Genomic DNA, 22395 nt, shown 5'->3' with positions numbered 1-22395 from the left:
ACATAAATATACCAAATATGCATTTCGGTATATTATCGGTATTTTTTTTGGTATATTTAAAGTAAATTAACGGGCAGCGTGCTTATCAAAATTGAAGCAAAATGAATGAATATAAATTTTTCCATCATACAAATTTATTACTTTAATATTTTCAATTTGTAGACAAATTTGCGATTTTCTATACAATTCAAGACAACAAAAGATGTCAATTTTATTATGGATTTTTTAAAAAAATACCCAAGTGAATATTCTTATAAAATTTTATGAAAATATCTTTGGTAGACGTAGAGATCTAATATCGAACGGTCAGACTGATAACAAACATAACAAACAAGAGAAATCTCTATGCGAATTATCACTACACAAAAATACTCTTCTTCGCTATGCACGACCGGGTATAGAAAACAAAGTCAAACGACGAAACGATCTGTGGCAATCTAGCAAAGAGACATGCCCTATAATAATGAAATGGCACACGAGGGCAGTGCCAAAGTCTGATTCCTGATTCCTCCTTCCTCTCTCAATACGGACAACGATGATCGTGTCTCTCTCTCTCTCTCTCTCTCTCTCTGTCTCTGTCTTCGTCTCAGTTGCATTTGCTGTCTCAGATGCAGCCTCTTCTTGCTCTCTGTGTGTCTGGCTGTGATCGATGTGGCAATAATTTTTAAATAAATGATCGCTGCCTGTAAATGATCGCTTAGTTCCTGCTGCAGCAACAGCTCCTGCTGACTCTCAAGCTGTGCTCGGCTCCCAGCTACCTATAAGTTGGCTAGACTCCGACTCCGACTCCGACACCGACTCCGACTCGGAGTTTGCTTTTCATTTTGTAGGTGTTGTCATTAAACATTGCCGGTTAAGTAATTTGCCATGTACACCAAAAAACCATTAAGCACTTGCACAGATTAAAACGCTAAAAACAATAAGAAAAAATAATAAAACCCAAAAGGAAGGAGAACGAACTTCGTAGAGAGGCTGAGAATATAAAGTGTTCGATATAAATATTTAGAGGGATTAAATGTAAATTAAAGCTCAATAAAACTTTACTAGGAAAGCCACAAGAAATACAATACAATTCAATCAAGACATTCAAATCTTATTTATATATTGAGGTTGGAAAAATAGTCAACATAAAATATAAAATATGTACTCAATAGATATACTTAAGAGAGATAATGAAAACTGAGAGATAAATAGACCAAGTCAGTTATGCAAGAACGTAAACGATTTCAAATGTAATGGGTTCATCATGTATTTTAGAATCCGCAATACCTCTCAATAGGAACAATTCAAATATTCATCACGAAATTAATCGGAGCTTTAATAAATTCAGTCATTAGTCATTAGACATCAAGAAACCATTTAACAATACATCCAGAAGATTTCAACTAATTTTCATTATGTAATTGATTGATAGACATCAAGAAACCAAACTAATTTTCAAGCACTTCTGTTAATCTTTGGCGAGCTTTTTTGCTGTATAGAAAAGGAAACTCAATTGAAATCAAAAAGCAAGCAACAAATGTTAAACATTTCAACTACATGTTTAAGGTAAAGTATAGTAAAAGAAAAGTGAAACACCTTAAGCTTCAAACTTAGTTGTAGAAAGTGTGAAAAATGTTTTCACATCGCGTTGTAAGATAATTATGTATCCTCTAACAAGGCTACAAACTACACATCAAAATTATCGTATTGCGTTCAAGGGAGAAAAATGCGAAAAACAATAAAATAAAACAGCGCGGCATAAAAGTAAATAAACTTGCTTGAGTTGCTTTTTTTATGTTATTTTTTTTCACACCTTCACAGTATGTTTTTTTTCTTTCATTTTTCGCCTGCGGCGCTAGCGAGATGCAAGAGCAAAAGACCAGATCCAATCCAATCCCAACTCAACGCCTTCGCAAAGCCACACAAAAAGTAAAGTGATCGAGGAGGAGGAGGAGGTGGCCAGGGAAAGGGAAGGGGGCATGCGTGTAGCCAGTCGACGAGTTAATCCAATTTAAGCATATAAATTATGAGCACGAAACTGAAATAACAAATCGCTTTATTAACCAACGCAAACATTTATCGCAAAAAGTATAAATATTTGTTATTGCATTAGGCATCCAATGGCTGATGGCTTCCCCTCCTCCTCCTTCTCTTCCTCTTCTAATACAACCAACGCACAGGATGTGTGTGTGTGTGTGTGTGTGTTTGTACACCAAATATACAAGTTAGGCGGATGAAGTGCAAGAGCATCAAGGTCCAAGCCCAAGCCCAAGCCCAAGCAGATGATGACAATCTCTGGAGAGCAGAGACAGCGAGCGTCCACACTTTGTGTCTCACTCTGTCTGCGAGGGCGTCAGCAAGGTGCAACAGACGGTGGAGGGGGAGGGGGAAGGGGGATAGGAAGAGTGGAGGGGAGAACAGCGGCAAGTTGCGTGCTGCTGGTCTAAGTAAAAGCCCCAGTAGACAATTGGCTACGCACAACAAATTGAAACAAGAAATCTATAGTTGAGTGTGCTCGACTTGAAATACCCGCTAAGCATTTTGAATAAAGCAAAAACAGTGTGGTATTAATCTTAGAATATACCACAATAATATACCGTAAAAATAACATAAATATATATTTGATATAAGTACATTTAATATAATGGAGTGCAAAATAAATAAGTATTTTTTGTCCATACAAAAGTATTTCTTCAAACACCTCGGAATGCTCTTCTATCCTATGGAATAGCGGGTATACAAAAACAAAAATATGAATAAATAAAAATACAAATCAAAATTATGTTAATAAAATAACAATATTGTGGAAAATTTTTGCATTTGGCAGTTTTAACATAAAATGTACTTAAACATCAAGTGATCATATTTAATTGTTTGAGTTGTGAATGTCTTTATAATTTTTGTACCACAATTAAGAAAACTAGTCATAAAGTATATTTTCGCTAATTTCAGTTTTTTGCGGAATTATATAAAAATCAAGCAAGTCGCTTACCAAATTGCATGTGATAATGATAATGAAGAGAACTCCTAGAAAGACAAAGAACATTGATACGTTTATATTTAGTTTACACTCAATAATTTTTAATTTTTGATAAGATTAATGTGAAAATCAAATAAATAAAAAGTCAAGTTGCAATTTATTCATTCTTCTTACTGTAATTATGAATTATTTGAATTGAATTGTAAGCAACTAAACTACACTTCAAGCTTGTTCTGTATTTTTCGCATTGGGTGTCGAGAACAGTTCAGAAAAAAATGCAGAGCAGAACTAACGCCTTAATTATATATGCAAGAAACGCAATGGCAGATATATCACCAGAGAGAGAGAGAGAGGATGGATGCTGCAACACGCAACTGGACAACAGTTGGACAGCGTTTCTATACCCGATATCCATTGGATATAAAGGGTATTATAGCAACGGCTGCTGTAGTTGAGTCTTAGTTGCATTGGTTGACAATCTCAACTTTAAATATACCATAGTGTACAGAATATACCAGATTGTCGACCTATATACCGATGGCTATCTGTAGTATATCGATTGTCTATTAAACTTAAATGATACATAATATAACTCTGTGTGGTATATTTGAAATTTACTAAGATATCGATATACTAATGATAGCCTTCGGTATATTTTTAGTAAATTTCAGTATATTATGTACATATATGGTATATTTTAAATGTAATATTATGTGGATATACCGAATATAGTCTTCGGTATATTTTTAGTATATTTGCAGTTTATTATTATGTGATATTTGAAATGTAATAGTATACGGATATACTATTCGGTATACTTTTAGAACGTTATCAGTTATAGTATATTTTGAAGGTAATAATAAAAGTAATAATAATAACATATCGATATACCAAATATATCATTCGGTATGTTTTGAGTCTCTTTTAGTATATTATATATGTATATGGTATATTTTGAATGTAATAGTATATGGATTTACCATTCGGTATATTTTTAGAACGTTATCAGTGATATATAATTATATACAATAAATAGTATATTAATATACCAAATATATCATTCGGTATGTTTTCAGTCTCTTTTAGTATATTATATATATGATATATTTTGAATGTAATAGTATATGGATATACCATTCGGTATATATTTAGAACGTTATCAGTGATATACAATTATATACAATAAATAGTATATCGATATACCGGTATAGTATAATAATATAATATAAGTATAATATAATACTATAACACTCGGTATATTTTGTATGTAATAGTATACCAAATATAGTCTCTATATTTTAGTATTTATTGGTATATCTTGAAGGTAATATTATATAGATATACCAAAAGAATCATTTGGTATGTTTTAAGAATTAACATATCTTCGGGTATTCCACAGTCGAGCACACTCAACTGTAGTTTTCTCGCTTGTTTGAAGCAGGGAGGAATATATCGACTTGAAGACTTCATTGCAGTGCAGAGAGTCAGCTAATCAGAAACAATTTAAAGAGACACAGACACCTTCGCTGCAATAAACATTTGAGTTGTACGTTCGCAGAGGTGTTGAAAGTTTTATAATGCGAATAACACGAGTTGTGCAGCAAACCAAACCAAAAAAAAAAGCGACTGAGTGTTGCCAAGTTGCCGCTGGGCATTGAAAACGCATTCGGATCGCATTCGATCCACCCGCAAAACGAGACTGCAACAAGACTGAATAATGCTTTGCATATAATTCATGAAATTTTATTAGTAAAAATGGGCAAGAAATGCATTTTGGCCTTCGACTGTCGACAAGTCGTTTCTGTTTTTTGTTCTCTCTCTCTCTCTCTCGTTCAGCTTGATTGATGGCCAAGGAATAAAATGAAAAGCAAAAAAAGAAGAAGTAGGATGTCAACTTCACTTTTGGGTAGCGTAACGTTTTAATTTCTCGGCAATCAAACATCATAGCAGCATCAGCAGCCAGAGGGACACCCAAAAGTTGCCACTCAAAACAGAGACCTTTGCTGGATCGGCTGTATCAAGTTTAGTTTTTTGTTCGATTCGATTGCCAGCAGACACTGAAAGTAAATCACCAGCAGTTTGACATTTTTGTCGTTGTTTTTATATTTTTTCGTGGTTGTTGTCGGTATTTTGATGGTTGCTGCTTTAAAATTTATAATGTGTGGTCGCCGAATAATTTGAAGGCACCTAAATTGGTGCATGTCTAGATTTTAATGGCTTAATTGGCCACATCAGCAGCCAACGGCAGTCGAATGCCATCGAACGTAATTGGAGCAGTTGATGCATCCATAAAATCATCCATTTAAGCATGCCTCAAGCCTCAGGGCATGACTAATGCTAAAGATCAACTAGCATAAGTTTTACAACACAGAATAAAACTACTAAAACAGTAAAGATTTCTGCATGAAATAATAATAGCGAAATTTTCACAAGAGTCGCGAACTTTAGTACAGATAATAATAACTATTTATTATTCCTGAGAATTTGGTCGCGATCGTATAAACATTATATAAATTATTTAAAAATCTCTTTTACTTGTTTATTACTGTAAACTACAAATAGAGTTTACCAAAGTTTGAGAGTTTTTTTTTTGTGGCTTTTTTGTTCATATTTTGGATTTATAATTCTAGTTGGAAAGCAGCTTTCAATTAACAGAATTCAAGCATTAACATCTTGCAAAACGGAGAATAGTTGTGTTTTGTAATCGATGGCAGTGGCTTAGTTCAGAGTGCAGAGTTTCTTTTGATAGAAAAGTGCAAAGTTATGTGACATTCTCAAAGGGAGCTGATTATTAGATCACACACACACACACACATATGTACTTAAACAACTTACAAATCTTTTTTGAAGCCCTTCTGTCTGAACACGCCCACTTAGCAGTTCCGCCCACAGTGATATCTCGGTCCGCCGCCTAGTCAAGCATCCACTAAAAATTTCGTTCACGTACAATCAAATTTTTGGCATGACATTTTTGCAGTCGATCAGTTGAAATGCCTTCAAAATGGGCAACTGTTGAGTAATAGTTGAGTAGCAGCAGAACTGTTGAGTAGCAATTGACTAGAAATGCACACAAACACACTAACACATGCATATCTAAGCTGGGTAAACTCTGTGAAGCTCTTATTCCTGACCACGCCCTCTTTTCAGCTTCGCCCACACTGATATCTTGGTCCGCCGCCTAGTCAAGCATCCACGCTTAATTTGATCCACGTAAAATAAAATTTTCGGCAAGCCATATTTTCAGGCACAATACTTTGATTACCCCAATGCAAAGCCTTGAAATACTGTACAACTGTTGAGCAACAGTTGAGTAGAAACAGTACTTCTAAGCTAACTACAACTCATCTGCTTGACCACGCCCACTGAACGCCTTCGCTGCTTTGAAAATCTTGGTCCGCCGCCTAGTCAAGCTCCCATGCATAAATTGGCAGACATAGATTAAAATTTTTGGCATGACATTTTTGCAGTCGACCAGTTGAAATGCCTTCAAAATAGGCAACTGTTGAGTAATAGGTGAGTAGAAGCTAAACTGTTGAGTACCATTACCATTAGAAGCACACACACTAACACATGCACATCTAAGCTGGGTAAACTCTGTGAAGCTCTTATTCCTGACCACGCCCACTTAGCAGCTTCGCCTTCTCTGATATCCTGATCCGCTGCCAAGTCAAGCATCCTCGCATAATTTGGTTCACTTACATACAAATTTTTGGCATGACATTTTTTCAGGCACAATACTTTGATTACCCCAATGCAAAGCCTTGAAATACTGCACAACTGTTGAGCAACAGTTGAGTAGAAACAGTACTTCTAAGCTTACTACAACTCATCTGCTTGACCACGCCCACTGAACGCCTTCGCTGCTTCTAACACACACAACGTTTGGCACACATACGAGTACACTAACATTTTTGGCAAGCACTTTTTCACATGAATCGGTTAACAAGTGATTACCTACAGCTTACTTTGTCAATTGCTTTCAGCTCTGTGATTCATTTAAATAATTCGACTTAGACATCGAAACTCATTGAGTTAAGTATCAACGCAAATCAATAAGAGAGCTTGAAATTCTTGCATTATTAATATTATTTAATTTCATACGCAAATGATGTTCTTTTTAAAGTGTTGATATTTCGAATAGGATAAATTCGAAATATTTACATTTTTAAAATACATTTAAACGTATCTCATCAAAAAGAACAATTTAGGGTCCACTTTTAGTTCTTTTTCATGTTTTTGTTGTTTATTAAAAATCTTCATAAAGCATGTTTATATTTTGAGACTAATAAACTAATAGTTCCCTATAAAATATTCTTTTATATTTTAATTACATTTTTTTGCAAACCTTTGAATACAAATTCTAGAGTAGCTAAGGTATTTATAAAATTATGTTCTAAAATTATGTTCTCTATAAATATAATATTTGAAAAATAAATAAAGATTTATATTAGACTATACAATTTACTTGGCAAATGTGAAACTAAAAATAAACATAAAAAATGTATATCAAAAAACATACATTAATCTATTTTGTTTGTCTTTTTTTAACAATCTTAATATTAGAATCATTGACCTTGATTAAATATTTGGCATTCTTGGTTGAATTTTCAGATTTTCCATTGATTTAAGATTTTGCATTGTTGCTTCAATATAGAGATTTTTCCATTCTTTAAGCAAGATTGTTATCTTGAATTTCGAAATTTAATTTATAATTTTGATCATGATTTAAGAAATAACTTTCTTGGTTCAATCTTGATTCAACATGTTATTCTTGATCATGTTTATACCCGCTACCCATAGGGTAGAAGGGTATTATAACTTTGTGCCGGCAGGAAATGTATGTAACAGATAGAACGAGGCATCTCCGGCCCTATAAAGTATATATATTCTTGATCAGCGTCAACAGCCGAGACGATCTAGACATGTCCGTCTGTCCGTCCGTCTGTCCGTATGAAACACTGGATCTCAGAGACTATAAGAGATAGAGCTATAATTTTTTTTCGACAGCATTTGTTATGTTTGCACGCAGATCAAGTGTGTTTCAAATTTTTGCCACGCCCACTTCCGCCCCCCGCAAATCAAAAAAATCGAATAACAAGCGTAGTTTTGGTATATACAATAATAACTGTAGTAGTTATGATTCCTGAGAATTTGGTTGCGATCAGAAATTGTGGAAGTTATTAAAGAAATACTTTTGTATGGGCAAAAACGCCTACTTACAAGAGCTCTTAGTTGCTTTGGCTGACAATCTGGTACATTGTGCCGTCTAAGGTATATTTTGAATGCGGTACTATGTACATATACCAAATATACCATTTGGTATAGTTTTAGTATTTTTATAGTATTTTTGGTATATTTTGTAAATGATACCGCAATATTTTGCCTTTATTAAAAATGGGTAGCGGGTATCTCACAGTCGAGTACACTCGACTGTAGCTTTCTTACTTGTTTTTCTTTCATTGATTTCATTCATTGATCATAGAGTGCCCCGACAAGAGCATTTCAATTAGTTAAGCTTTTACTTTAGGCTCGCTAACAAGGAGCAGCTGCAACGCTAGGGAGTGTGAGTACTTTACTCTCTGATGGATGATGGACTCGACTCGATGATCCATTAACTTGGCGCCGGCCACAAAACGAGCGACGAAGGTTTATTTCTGTTGTCCCTGAGTTTCGGTAGGCGTGAAATTCATAGAAATTAGTCGTAACTTTTAGGCCAAGCCTCGACTGCAGACAAACAACCAAAAAAAAAGGAGACGAAGTCGAGGACTTGTGGTCAAGAGTAAGAGCAAGGCACGACCTTTTGGTTTATTTCTTTTTTGCCACGTCTGAGGTGCAAATTGGTTCGCACCTTTTTTTTTTTGTTTTTGGCAATATTTGAAATCGATCTTTTGCGACGCGCTGCAAATGAGACTTCGACTTCGACTTCGACTTTGGTTCGGGGCATAGTTAAGCGTGTGATTAATGAGTTTTTAAAAGGCTCTCTCACTTGGCACATTTTTAGCAGAACTTTAATTGGAACATGCTGCTGCGTAAATCAGCTTAAAATTGCCACTAATAGGCGCTCAAACTCAAACTCGAACTCGCTTCGACTTGATTCTTGTCTCGTGTGCGAGAGAATTCACACCTATCTTTTGGGTCGTGGGTGTGTCTCGTCGGTGTTCGTGCTGGCAAAAAGGTGTCGAAATTAGCTGCGAAATTAGATGCACAGTCAGAAGTGAACTACTGATTGATGATTTGTTGCCAAATATTTGGCTAGACAGGAAGTGATCTAGATTTTAAAGTGTGTGTCGAGTCAAAAGTAAGGAGCTAAAAATCCAAAATGATCGTTGCTTCGTTCGCTTCATTAAAAATCAATAAAGCCAAGAGAGCTGCTGCCGTCTGCTGTTGTTTGCTGCTGGGAAACGACATCAGACACAGAGCAGAAGAAACAAGTTTGCAAAAAAAAATGAGACAAAAACAAAAATAAAAGGCGGAACGTCGCCAACGTTGAACCCATTAAAAGGCGCAAAATGTTGAACGATCGTCGATCGTTCGGATCGGCAGCAGAGAACACGAAACGAAAATATTTCTAGGTCCTTGGCGAAGACATTGTTACAAAAATTTTATGCGTTTTTAAAATTAAACGTTATATGCGCTAATCCCGAACTAAACTGCGATTTACGATCGCCAATGCGAATGCGGCTAAAAATTGATTAAAATTTAATGAGCCAGTCGCAACTGTGTAAGCCATAAATATCATTCGTCGAGTTGCTGCCGCCAAATGGCTTCATTTGCATCAGATTGGATCAGATCAAGTTCAGTTCGAAGACGACGACGATGATGATGATTATGAGACAACAACAACAATAAGTAGAAGGTGACTTTATGCACGCTTCAAAACACTTTTCATTTCAATACGCTTTTCTCTCCCTCCTTGTCTCTCTCTACTTCCCTGTCTCTCTCTCATTTCTCTCTTGAAAATTGACGCACGCCAGAGTTTGCTATCCCTAGAGGAGTTTGCTGTTGACCCCAAAGATGAATGCACACAAAGAACTAAACTGAACAGAACACAGAAGAGCAGAAGAGCAGATGTTTTCATGTTGACCGCATCTAATGGTGCGTGCTACTGCCGTTTGTTCTTGCCTCTTGCCCCTTGTTGTCCCTTGTTGCTTGCTCCTTGCCACTTGGCTGCGTTTCCTTCTCATCATCACGATCAGACACAGACACAGACACAGCCACAGACTCAGTCGAAGTTTGAAACTCAGACGCGGGCTCAACCGCAGAAATGTAGCCAAATAAACACTCACACAGACAAACACACACTCTACCACATACACACACACACACATTACGCTGCGGGTAATGATAGTTATCAGCGGTGTGTCCGTCTCTGTCTCTCAGTCTGTCTCGCGCTGTGGCCCGCGACTACTCATAAAGCAAACCCCAAAAAAACCATCCACAACACCAACAACAACAAAACAAATACTCAAGAGATTCTATTTTATGCAACAGGCACCGGTACTTTAATTCTCTAACATTATTAGAAGCGCAATGTGTATTCAAATAACTGATTTATTCATTTTTATACCGAATCCTTACTACGGGTCTTAGTTGCTTTGGCTGGCAATCTGGTATATTTAGTCCTTGGTATATTTTAGTATTTTTAGTGGTGTATAAATTTGGTATTATTGATATAATACCAAATATAAGCTTTTGATATATTCTTATACTTTATGACATATTTGGTATGTTTTATATTATAGTAGTATATTAAAATACCTAATATAATCTTCGGTATATTTTGATGCATTTTGTGGTATATTAACTTGGTATAATGTATATTTATAATGTAATACTACCAAATGTAGCCTTCGGTATTTTTTTAGTACATTTTTTGGTATATTAATTTGGTATATTTTATATTTTGGATGCATTAGTATGTCAATATACGGTATATTTTAGTATTTGGCTTGTAAATTAATTCGGTATATTTTATAATGTATTAGTGTATCAGTGTAGCAAACATACCATTTGGTATATTTTAGTATGTTTGTGGTATATTAATTCGGTATATTTAATATTTAAAATATTATACTATATCAATATACTAAATGTAGCCCTTGGTATATTTTAGTATTTTTGGGGTATATTTTATATGTAGCACTACATCAGTATATTACTTCTATTAAGCTCGGTTATAATCCAACTATAATATATGTTATTACAACAAATTAGTATGTTTGTGGTATATTTATTCGGTATATTTAATATTTAGAATATTATACTATATCAATACACTAAATGTAGCCTTCGGTATTTTTAGTACATTTGTGGTATATTAATTTGGTATATTTTATATTTTTGATGCATTAGTATGTCAATATACGGTATATTTTAGTATTTGACTTGTATATTAATTTGGTATATTTTATAATGTATTATTGTAACAGTATATCAAACATACAATTTGGTATATTTTAGTATATTTGTGGTATATTAATTTGGTACATTTTATATTTAGAATGAAATACTATATCAATATACCAAATATAGCCTTTGGTATATTTTAGTATTTTTGTGGTCCATTAATTTGGTATATTTTATATTTAGAATGTAGCACTACATCAGTATATTACTTCTATTAAGCTCGGTTATAAACCAACTATAATATACTACGACAAATTAGGAGTAATATCAGCAATAAAATTGGTATTATCACTGATGAGATTGTAATAAAATACTATAAGTTGAAAATATTTCAATGTTTCTTCCCATCACTTCTCCTTTTCAGTATATAAGTATAATATTTGGTATGTTGATATAGTATTACATTCTGAATATACTAATACATTATAAAATATACCAAATTAATCTACAAGTCAGTAATGTAATAACAATAATATACTAAGCCAAAAGAAATCCCAAATATTAACAATTCAATTGGTATTATAATAGATGAAATTGTAATCAAATAATTTTTAAATATTCCTATTAGATGTTTTTTCATTATTTAGTATATAAGCATACTATATAATATACTAAAACAAAATAAAAATAATATAATCAATAAACTTGGTATTATGATTGATGAAATTGTAAGGAAATAATTTCTAAATATTTCTTACCAATTTTTTTGCTCTAATATTTTTTCCATTTCAGTATATAAACATACTATAAAAGCGACTAACAATGAAGAACTCTGTCTTAATGCCATGTCATAGCTAACTTAGCTCCCCTCACACAGTGTAGACAGCGAAAAGAAAGAAAGAAGCAAAGGGCAGCAAAAACAAAAAGAAGAAAATAAAAAACAGAAAACAGAAAAAAAAAGCCAAATCAGAAAGCTGAACGACGATCACAAAGTCGCAGTTTGATTTGTCTTTGGCAACGTCTCTCTCGCGGTGAACTTTAGCTTTGTGCAAAGTTCAATGAGCTGTTCGCGTGGCTTCTGACTGCGATTCAGAGAAAGAGAAAGAGAAAGAGAAAGAGACAGAGACAGAGACTGCGACTCGAGTTTAGGCTTCGGGCTGTTGGCTCCCCTATTTCGATGAGGTTCTTTTTTGGATACAACAGCAAAATGCAACCCCTAGCAAATGTTTTCCATCTTCCTCTTCTTATTTTACAGTGTTGTCTTTTCATTTTCAGCTGCAGCCCAAGACAAAGTCAAAGAGCGAGTAAGCAAGATAGAGAGTGAGAGAGAGAGAGAAAGATAGATGGCTGTCTAAGCCCGTGCCCGGGACAAGATCCTGGCGGTAAATACACCTGCCACGCGTCAGGTCGAAAAACAGCGCAGAGCTCAGAGCTCAGAGTCCTGTGCCTGCATTTAATTAAAATATTAACTACGAAAATGACTGGGGAAACACACACACACACGAGTGAGAGAGAGAGATAGGGAGAGAAGTGCAGCAGCGTTGCCAGGGACAGCACAAGACGAGGGGGGAGGGAGGTCAGTCAGGTCCTGACGGAAACTTGTTTCAATTAACATGCAAGAACATTCATTTTTGCATTTCCAGTTTCGAGGAAAAACGCTCAGGATATTCAGTCAGTCCTGTATCCCTCTCCCTTTCTCTCTCCCTCTCTCTACGTATTGCCATCTCGCTTGCACGCAATTAACGCGGCCCGGAACTATGCTTCATATCAAAATAATTATGCATTTAAATCTTTCAAGCGTTGCAAAGGATATTTTATCGCGGGCGGAGTTGTAGTTGTTTTTTATTATTTTGTTTGTGGTTGCCAAGGCAGCGAGCGAGAGAGAGAGAGAGAGAGAGAGAGGAAGAGAGAACACTAAAGTCTGTCGAAGTTGATCTGCAGCTTGTCATAGATCTCATTGATTAACTTGATCTTGCAAACGCAGATTACAAATCAGCTTACAAGGAGAAGTAGTTAGAGAGAGAGAGAGAGAGAGAGAGAGAGAGAGAGAGAGGTAGAGGCAGATAGAGCAGCTACAACTACAACTTAAGCTGACCTGATCGTAATCAGCGTCTAGTGTTAATACTTTCCTTGCCTCAACTCATATGTAAAGTTTTGACTTCCACGCAGACCGATTTAAGCCAGAGACGCGGCATAGATCAGTTGAACCAGGAATTATCTTTGATCTGGAACTCTTTGATCGCAGCGATCGTTTGATCGTTTTCAATGAACATTCAACTAGCAGACTGCTTTACAAATATATGTTGATTTTTCATTTCAATTTTTATTAAATTTATTACTTTAAAGGAATACGTTAAGTGATATTATTCCACATGTGTTTTAAAGTAATCTCTGATCGCAGCGATTAGTTGAACATCGAACATTCAAACTCACAGTTTGTGTTTCAGATATATATTTGACTTTTCGAAGATTTAAGTTGAGTGAATGTAAATAATCTTTGATCTTTCATTTCAATCTTTATTAGAATAACTTTAACCTTAAAAGGAAAAGTTATAGAAAGAATTTTAGTTATTTTTGGAAATATTATTCCAGCATTCGCAGCGATAGTTTGGACATTCAACACTCAACTTATAGATTACAGTTCAATTATATTTGACTTTTGGAAATTAAATTAAGAATAGCTTTAACTTTGAAAACTAAGCGTGATAAAAAGAATTTTGTTTACTTTAAAAGATATTATTCCACATGTAATTATCTCACATCTGAGACTCTTTCATCGCAGCGATCGTTTAAACATTTAACGTTATACTAACATTTGTATATTTTATATACATATACTAGTATATACAGTGTAAATTTCAATTACTGATCTTGGCAACTAGAGTTTCACTTGTTGATCTGTAAATTTGTTTTTTTTTTATATTAACATTATTTCCATTGTTTTATATCATGTAAATTCCAAAAATTATATAAACATTTTCTGTAAAACTCAAGTTTTAATATAAACTAATGAAAATCATAGTTTTAGATACATCTACATGTGTGATTTAATCCCAAGGATGAATTCTAAACATTCCAGCTGAGTATAATAGATACTATTTGATGTATAAACTGCAATTGTTTGGTCAGCGATTGGTTTCCTTTTCAGTGCTGTTACTCATCCATTACAAAACTCAGTCCCGACGATCATTACGCAAATGCACTTCAAAATCAAAGCAAAATCGATGGATATAGTAGGTATGTACTCGTATATGCATATGTATAGGGGAGGATCGGTTAAGTACAATGGCAAACAACAAACTGCAAAAACACACAAAGACCACAAAAGACATTCGGCTATTTTGAACATTTCAGCAGCGCAGCGAAGAGAAAGAGAGAAAGAGTTGCATTAATCAAATGAATTTGAATAGCAGATGTCAAAGAAGCGAAAAATCTGCAATAAGAATCTGCGCACAATGAAAGTGTTAATGATGCGCCGAAAAACTGCACAAAATATTCCATTACAAAGCAGAAAAATCTAGTGGAAAAAAAAGCGGGGGAATTGTCAACCAAAAATGAAACCAAACCAAACCAAACCAAAAGAAAAAAGAAAGGATTGTCGATCAAACGATCGGTCATGCCGGTCTGAGTAAAAAGGGAAACATTATTGTCAAGAGTTTGGAAAATGGAAATAGAAAATGGAAAATTGACACGGCTACCGAATCCGCTGCTGCTGCTGCTGTCGATGATCGGCAAAAATGTGTGGACAAAGGGAACGAGTTGAGGTAGCAAAAACCGATCGAGAGCTCTCCTCTTACACACCTGGCGATCAATCTGCGGTCGCTGAAAGAGAGAAAGAAAGAAAGAGAGAACGAGAGCGAGAGCGAGATAAAGTTTTGCCAAGTTCTTGTTTTTTGTGAAACGGAAGTGAAAAACTTGTGATCTTGTTGATCGTTTAATTAGAGGCATTTGTGAAATTGTTTGAACACCTATCGAGGCCTGACTCTGCATAGCTAATAAGGTTTTTGCCATCCTTTGAATGCTCCTTCTCAAAACATATCGCATGCCAAAGCGTTGCGTTTTAGTGGGCGACTTGGACTTGGAAGTCGAAGTCGAAGTCGGACTTTGTGCGTGAGTTGCACATGAAATTTAGCGAGCAGCGCGTCGCTTTGCTAAGTTAATTAACACGGAAATCAAATTGTTGGCATGCCAAAATGCAGGCAACGCTTCTCTCTTTTAGTCTTTGACTGATCTCCGCACAAAAAAAGAAACAAACTCAAAATTGAGTTGAGTTTGAAATTTTCGAGTGTAACTCAAAGGCTGAGTTGAGTGCAAGAGAGCAGGTAACAAACGATCTCTCTCGCTCTCTCTGTGTTTGAACTCAACTCAATCTTACTACCTGTAGCCTGAGTGCAACTCAGTTGAGTCACTTTGCCAGGTGTGCGCACAGGTAGCGAGAGAGAGAGAGAGAGTGTAAAGTAAAGAGAGCAACAACTCCCTTGCTTGCTCTCTCTCTCTCTCGCTCTCGTTCTCTCTCGGCTTTCGTCGTCGTTCGTTGCGTTGCGTTCGTTTCGCAAAGGTACAAAACATGAAGGTTTAGGACGAAGGGACTCATTCTTGTGCAAGGTGTCAAACGATCAACTTGAGCGAACTTTCAACGAAAGCAACAAATTAGTAAATTCCACTTCTTCTTTTTTTTTTGAATTCGTTAAGTGCGTGAGTGTTAAAAAAAAACTGAAAAGAAAACAATTGCTAAAAATATGTCTAGTGTGGTGTTCAATGTTCAAAATACAACTCAACAGTCGCAGAACAGCATCGAGCAACTATTTCCCACCACAATCGGTGGCGCCACCAAAATGTATCAACGCTATCAACACATAATGCCCGCCCCCGAGCAACAGCAACAGCAACAGCAATCGAATATTAAATCGAGCAATGGTCTGACAATCAAAACACGCAAATACACGCCTCGTGGCATGGCGCTAGCAACAGCAGCAACCACTGGAGCAACAGCAACCACAACAGCTACAACCATGCCTTATAATGTGGATCAATCACAGTCGGTGCAGCGACGCAACGCTCGGGAACGCAATCGTGTCAAGCAGGTGAACAACAGCTTTGCTCGACTGCGTCAACACATTCCCCAATCGATCATCGCTGATCTGACCAAAGGCGGTGGGCGTGGACCGCATAAGAAAATCTCCAAGGTGGACACATTGCGCATTGCTGTCGAGTATATTCGACGACTTCAGGATCTGGTCGATGATCTCAATGGAGGAGCAACAACCGCTGCGACAGCAACCACAGCTGGCAACCATTTGAATTTGTGCCTCGATGAGACGAGCTGCAGCAGCGGCAGCAGCACACATTCGAGCAGCAACAACAGTTCACATCACATCTACAGCTACAACAACCATAGCAACCATAGCAGCAGTCACAGCAGCAGCAGCAGCAGCAATCACAGCAACAATCTGTTGCAGCAACAGCAGCAATTGCAACGCCAACAGTTTCCCAACAATCCATTGACACCCATCACATTGAATGGCAATCATTTGCTGCAACCATTTGCTGCCACCCAACAACTGCAACAGCAACTGTTGCAGCAACACCAACACCAACAGCAACAGCAACATCAACTGCAGCAACTTCAACAGCAACAGCAGCAACCACAACTGGCAACCACAACCACAACGACTGGCGCTTGTCATTCACCAACATCGTCGTTCAACTCGAGCATGTCCTTTGACTCGGGCACTTACGAAGCGGCACCACAGCAACTCTCACCGCCAGCACCAGCCTCTTCCTCTTCCTCATCCTCATCCTCATCGAGCAGCAACAGCATCAGTTCAAGCTCCGCTGCTTTGGATGCTCAGCTGCAACTCAAGTTTGAGCCTTACGAACATTTTCAATTGGATGAAGAGGATTGCACGCCCGACGATGAGGAAATCCTCGACTACATTTCCTTGTGGCAAGAGCAGTAAAAACAACACACACACACACATCAACACACACACACACTACGACTGCCAGTTTGCTTTCTAGTCAATGATTTTGAGTTTTGAACCAAGTGCCTCAAATGTTGTATATAAACTCAGCTCATTTTTTTTCTATGCTAGAATTTTACTATAATTTTTTTTCTTTTTTTTTTTGAATCACATTTTTTTTTTTTGCTAGATTTAAGTCTTTTTTTTGTAAGCCACTTGATACCAGTAAAAAACACAATTTTAAGCATAGCATTAATCTAGATTTTAAGCGCAATTTTTTTCAATGTTAATTAGTTGTTGTAAACGATATAAAAATAAAATATAAGAATCGATGTATAACTAAAAAAAATTATGACTTTTTATGGCGAATGGAGGGAATTTAATTTGAACTTTTCATGCGGGTTTGAACTTGATGAGATTGCAATCGATAAATGTTGAGATTGAGATGCGGGTTCTTCTTCTTCTTCGCTCCTGCTTCATCATCATCATCATCATCATAAAGGCTTATTACTAATCTCTCTCTTGTATGGATTAGCTGCCATTTAGAAGGTGGACTTAAACCCTTTTTTGGAACGAACACGCGCCTCATAATTATCGCTCATCATCATCATCGACTTCATAGTGATCGTGATCGTAGCTTCTTACCTATGCAGGTAGTTTTTAGGGGGCGAGGGGATTAAAAGGGTTTCTCGGTAGAGGGAAAACTAAACTAAAAGCGCGAGGCACGTGGTGGAAAAAGAGAGGGAAAAAGAGGGAAGAAAAACGGGGCAAATAAATGTAAATTAGTTGTTGAAAAAGCGCAGGTAGAAGATAGGTTCCATCAAAGCTGATAAAAGTAATTTCCCCTCGCTTTGGACGCGTGCTAAGTGCACTGCAATTGTAGAAGAGAGTGAGAGAGAACGACAGGCAGAAAGAGAGAGAGAGAGAGAGAGAGAGAGAGAGAGAGAGAGACAGAAAGAGAGAGAGAGAGGGAGAGAGTGCGGGAGTTAGCGGGAAACCTTATCGCTAAGCAACAACAATTCAAATACACTTTTTGAGATATGCTAATTCAACTGAATTCTAACATTTCGCAAAACGGAAATAGGCGTCTACAACAACAACAACAACAACAATAACAAAATCAACAATATTTAATCAAGGAAATTCGATCAGTCGAAGTCTACCGCATTTTGAAAAATAATAAAAATAAAAACCTTTTCATAAATACAGTATTATAATCAACTTAGTCGTCGAATGTTTTTCGATTTGTTTCAACAAATACATAAGTATTTATATTCTTATTAATGTTGGTTGATTATTATACCCGCTAAAATTGGGTTGCGATTGTATAAATATTGCAAAAATTTATTTATGAAATACTTTTGTATGTAGAAAACACACAAGAAAAAACAAAATCGAATCTAGAAATCTTCTAAAATTGTACTCAAGTCAAAGGAATTTAATGATGATTAGAATATGAAATTTATACAGAATTATTTGACCCGAAACTTTAAGAAATTGTTGAGGTTGAATAAAAAATATGATCACACTAATACTTTAAGACATTTGGGATAATAAAAAAAGTATTTAAAATATCGAAATTGCAAATCAAATTTATTTTACTACATTTTATCTGAGAATCTTAGAACTAACTTAGTACTAAACTTATTAATTAACTGATTCTAAGGAATTGAACCGTTTAATAAAAAAAAAATATTTAAGATATTGAATGCTTTCAATACTTAACAAATTATTTAATTTCATAACAAGCATTCAATGTTTCTGTAGATATTCCGAATTTATTTGATAAAAAGTTTGTCAAATATGAATCAAGGCAAAACAACTTCTAAACTTATTAAAGGCAAATTTTATAAATTTAGAAACATTTAATTTATTAAAAATGATTTCAATGGTTTGCTCTCAATATTAAAATGTATTATCTGCAATTCGAAAAAGCTATTGTTAAGTATATTTTTAAATTATGAATATTTTACTTCTAAATATGAAAAGTTTTGCAAATTTACAAAAATTTCAATTATTGAAAATTATTTAAATAGTTTCCTCTTAATATTAAAATGTGTTGATATTCACATTCGAAAATAGTTTGTTTAATATATTTGCAAATTATGAATATTTTGTTAGGATTGAAACAACTTCTAAATATGTTAAACACAAATGTTGTAAATTTAGAAATATTACATTTATTGGAAATTATTAAAATGGTTTGCTCTCAATATTCATTTTCGAAAAAGAGTTTGTTTAAGGCATTCTTTCAAGTTATGAATATTTTGTCAGGATTAAAACTAAATTCGGAAATATTTAAACTCACTTTTCAAAATTTAAACAGCTTGCTAAATATACTTGCAAATTATGAAAATGTTGTTAAAATTGTAATCTTCTTATGTTGTTTAATACTTGGAGTCAGTTTAAAGAAACTGTCGCTTGTATTTTCCGGTTCTTTGGTTTTCAGCCGTAGTAACCAAAAAAATAACAAAACAGAATCCTTTTCATTCAACTCTCCCACGCATCGACTGACACTCAGAGCTGAGAGCTGAGAGTTTATAATAAATCATTTAGCATTACAAATAAAAGAAAAGGATAAAGACGCTAGACTATATTTTGACACATTAAAGAGCATGTGAACAAAAGGTGTTTTTTCGAGTTGAGAATGCATTGTCCGATCTTCGAGATTTAGGTCGCTTCGTCTCGGGGTCGTGTGCTCCAAAAAAGGAAAAGTGTAAGAACTCCCTCACGCTTTCTCTTCTATTCTATTCAATTCAATTCCCAATGTCAACGCTGACACTTGACAACTCAATGCAATTGTTTAGAGGAGGGGAGCAACAAACTACTGCAAATAGTAGGCAAGGATTAAAAAAAAAGAAAGAATGGGAAAATGACAGCGCCGGAAGAACTTTCACCTCGAGAAACGAGAAAATGAGCATTTGATAAACAGCCAAATGAAAGGAGTGCGTATTGTTCAGCTTAAGGATTTAACAGCTGCTTTCTGGTTCTTGTTTTTAGTTTTTTTTAATAGATTCCTCTTCAGGATTGTTCTTTTTTACTTCACTTTTTGGCGTGGGTACAACTTTGTGTGGCGCAGAGACTAAAAACGCGCCGCCATCGCATCAATCAGTCGAAACAAATTTGTACAAATTATAGGGCTGCCTTTAGTGGACTCTCTCTCTCTCTCTAAGGATACACAGATTGATGGAAGCAAGAGAAACACAGACTTTATTTTAGAGGGCGCGGGCGAATCTCATAATTCAGCTCTTTAAGAAGTTGTTACTTGAAACATTTATTTTTACACCTAAGGCAACCTCCCAAAAAAATTAAAAGAAGAGCTCGCAATCAAAATGTTGTTGTTGCGTTTGGTTTATTTGAATTTCAATAAGGCACAAGAGACTCGAGCCTGACTTTAACTGGCCCCAGGTCGAGTTCATTATCCTGTTATGTGCATAAGGCGGCACTTTTTGCTTTCATCTCGCACGCAACATTTGAACGGGGCGTTATTAATTAGCGTTATGAATTATTGATGCGCTGACCAAACGTTCTCTCTCTCTCTCTCTCTGTCTTCGTCACTCTTCTTCTGTCCTTCTCTATCGCTGATTGCTGTGCAATTTTGATAGTCGGCAACTATTTGCACAAGTGCACAAAGCAAGAAGACAACTCGAGAGAAGCAGCTCTGATATCTTCATTGTGCAGAGGATGCATAAATCGCCAACATGTTGCACGTACATCATCTGCTGGCGCTGCAGCCACAAGATATGTGTTCCCAATTAGCGAAAGACCCCAAATGCGACACACAGTCACAGCGAACGAACGACGCCAAGTCTCAAGACGCCAAGTCGCTTCAAGATTCAAGATTCAAGCCGCAGTCAGGCAAAAGGCAAAAGTTATTCGAGTTGTCATATTAGATTGTGATAAATGTAGTTACATACGCAATGTGATAACTTTTCGACGCTCAGCTCTGCGCCGGCGCTTAGCTCTGCCCCTTTCTCTCTCCCTCTCCCTCTCTTTCAGTCTATCTCCCTCTCTCTGGCAGTCTTTTTCCTCCCTCTCTCTCTCTCTCTGCTCACCATTCAAAACGCTTTTATGACATTCGGGAAATTCCGAGAGCTGCATTTTTAGCTTTTATTACCCCTGCGCCTTGACCCTGACTTTACAATTGATGTCACGGAAAATCCCAAGTCCTCAAATCCTCAAAAAACATGCACATAGATATAGAAATTTCCGCTTGATCCTGCGCTTGACCCTGACTGAAAAACTGTAAAATCTGTGACCTGTTTAGGGCGCTTAATATTACACCTGCCCGCGGGGTGGCTGTCTTTCCATATTTCTTTCCTTCCCTTTCCTTTTCCTTCTCTATTTTCTGTTCCTTTGCCTGCGCCTAGACCTTAACCTCGACCTGTCTCTAGTCCCTTCTTCTAGAAGGGGTTTTTGGTTGCATTCTACCTGCGCTTGTAAAATTTAGGTGGCAAAAATTACACCTTCTTAACGATGACGAAATCATCGTTGGTGCTAATGCTAAGCTATTCTTATTTTGCCAACACTAATCTGGAGGCAAATTCGTGGGTGAAGGGCAGAGTCTTAATATCTGTGGAATTAGATATTCAGCTCATTTAACACGCACTTTAATCAGCGGAATCTTAGAGCAATATTCGTTATTAAAACGAAAAATTAATGTGTTTTTCAAATTAATAATTGATTTAATATTTTTTCGATCTTAAAGAAGACAATCTTGAAGTAGGATTTTAAGGTATTCAATCTTCAATGAAGGCTAAGATTAAAAACATCTTATTTTAAGATTAAAATCTTTATTCTAGACTTTTATTCTGTATTAAAGAAAACATTGCAAGCCTTGTTTTAAAATTTGTTTGATCTTAGAAAAACCAAACATTTTTGTTCCTGTGTCTTGAAATGTTGGAATTCCCTTTAAAATTAGAAGTAGAAGAAGAGAGTAAGATTAAAGTCTTGCATTTTATGATTGGGCAATATAGAATTTTTGTAGATTTCCAATCATCATTAAAGAATAAACCTACTTGGTTTAATTTTGACATACTAACAATCTTAATTGAAGATTTTTTTTTATTCTTGACTTTATCACGTTTTTTTCTGTGTGTAAATAGCAAAAGAATCCAGAATATA

The 22395-nt window shown here is 35.8% G+C and overlaps 1 protein-coding gene and 1 long non-coding RNA gene across 2 annotated transcripts in view; one reads left to right on the top strand and one right to left on the bottom strand.

Annotated features, from left to right (window-relative positions):
* LOC132796677 (uncharacterized) overlaps nt 1-22395 on the bottom strand; it is a 174558-nt gene that overhangs the window by 21294 nt on the left and 130869 nt on the right. Inside the window, exon 5 of the long non-coding RNA XR_009633577.1 lies at nt 2975-3009. This is a non-coding gene — a long non-coding RNA (uncharacterized LOC132796677). The remainder of the gene's footprint in view (nt 1-2974; nt 3010-22395) is intronic.
* On the top strand, nt 15921-17397 carry LOC132796244 (achaete-scute complex protein T4). The gene has a single exon (XM_060807336.1). It carries the CDS (start codon nt 16048-16050, stop codon nt 17266-17268), a length of 1221 nt encoding a protein of 406 aa, XP_060663319.1. The 5' UTR covers nt 15921-16047; the 3' UTR covers nt 17269-17397.

This window comes from Drosophila nasuta, chromosome X (genome assembly GCF_023558535.2).
Source record: "Drosophila nasuta strain 15112-1781.00 chromosome X, ASM2355853v1, whole genome shotgun sequence".
Taxonomy (NCBI): domain Eukaryota; kingdom Metazoa; phylum Arthropoda; class Insecta; order Diptera; family Drosophilidae; genus Drosophila; species Drosophila nasuta.
The sequence above is the reverse complement of the archived record's forward strand: the minus strand, read 5'-3'. Positions and strand labels throughout refer to the sequence as shown.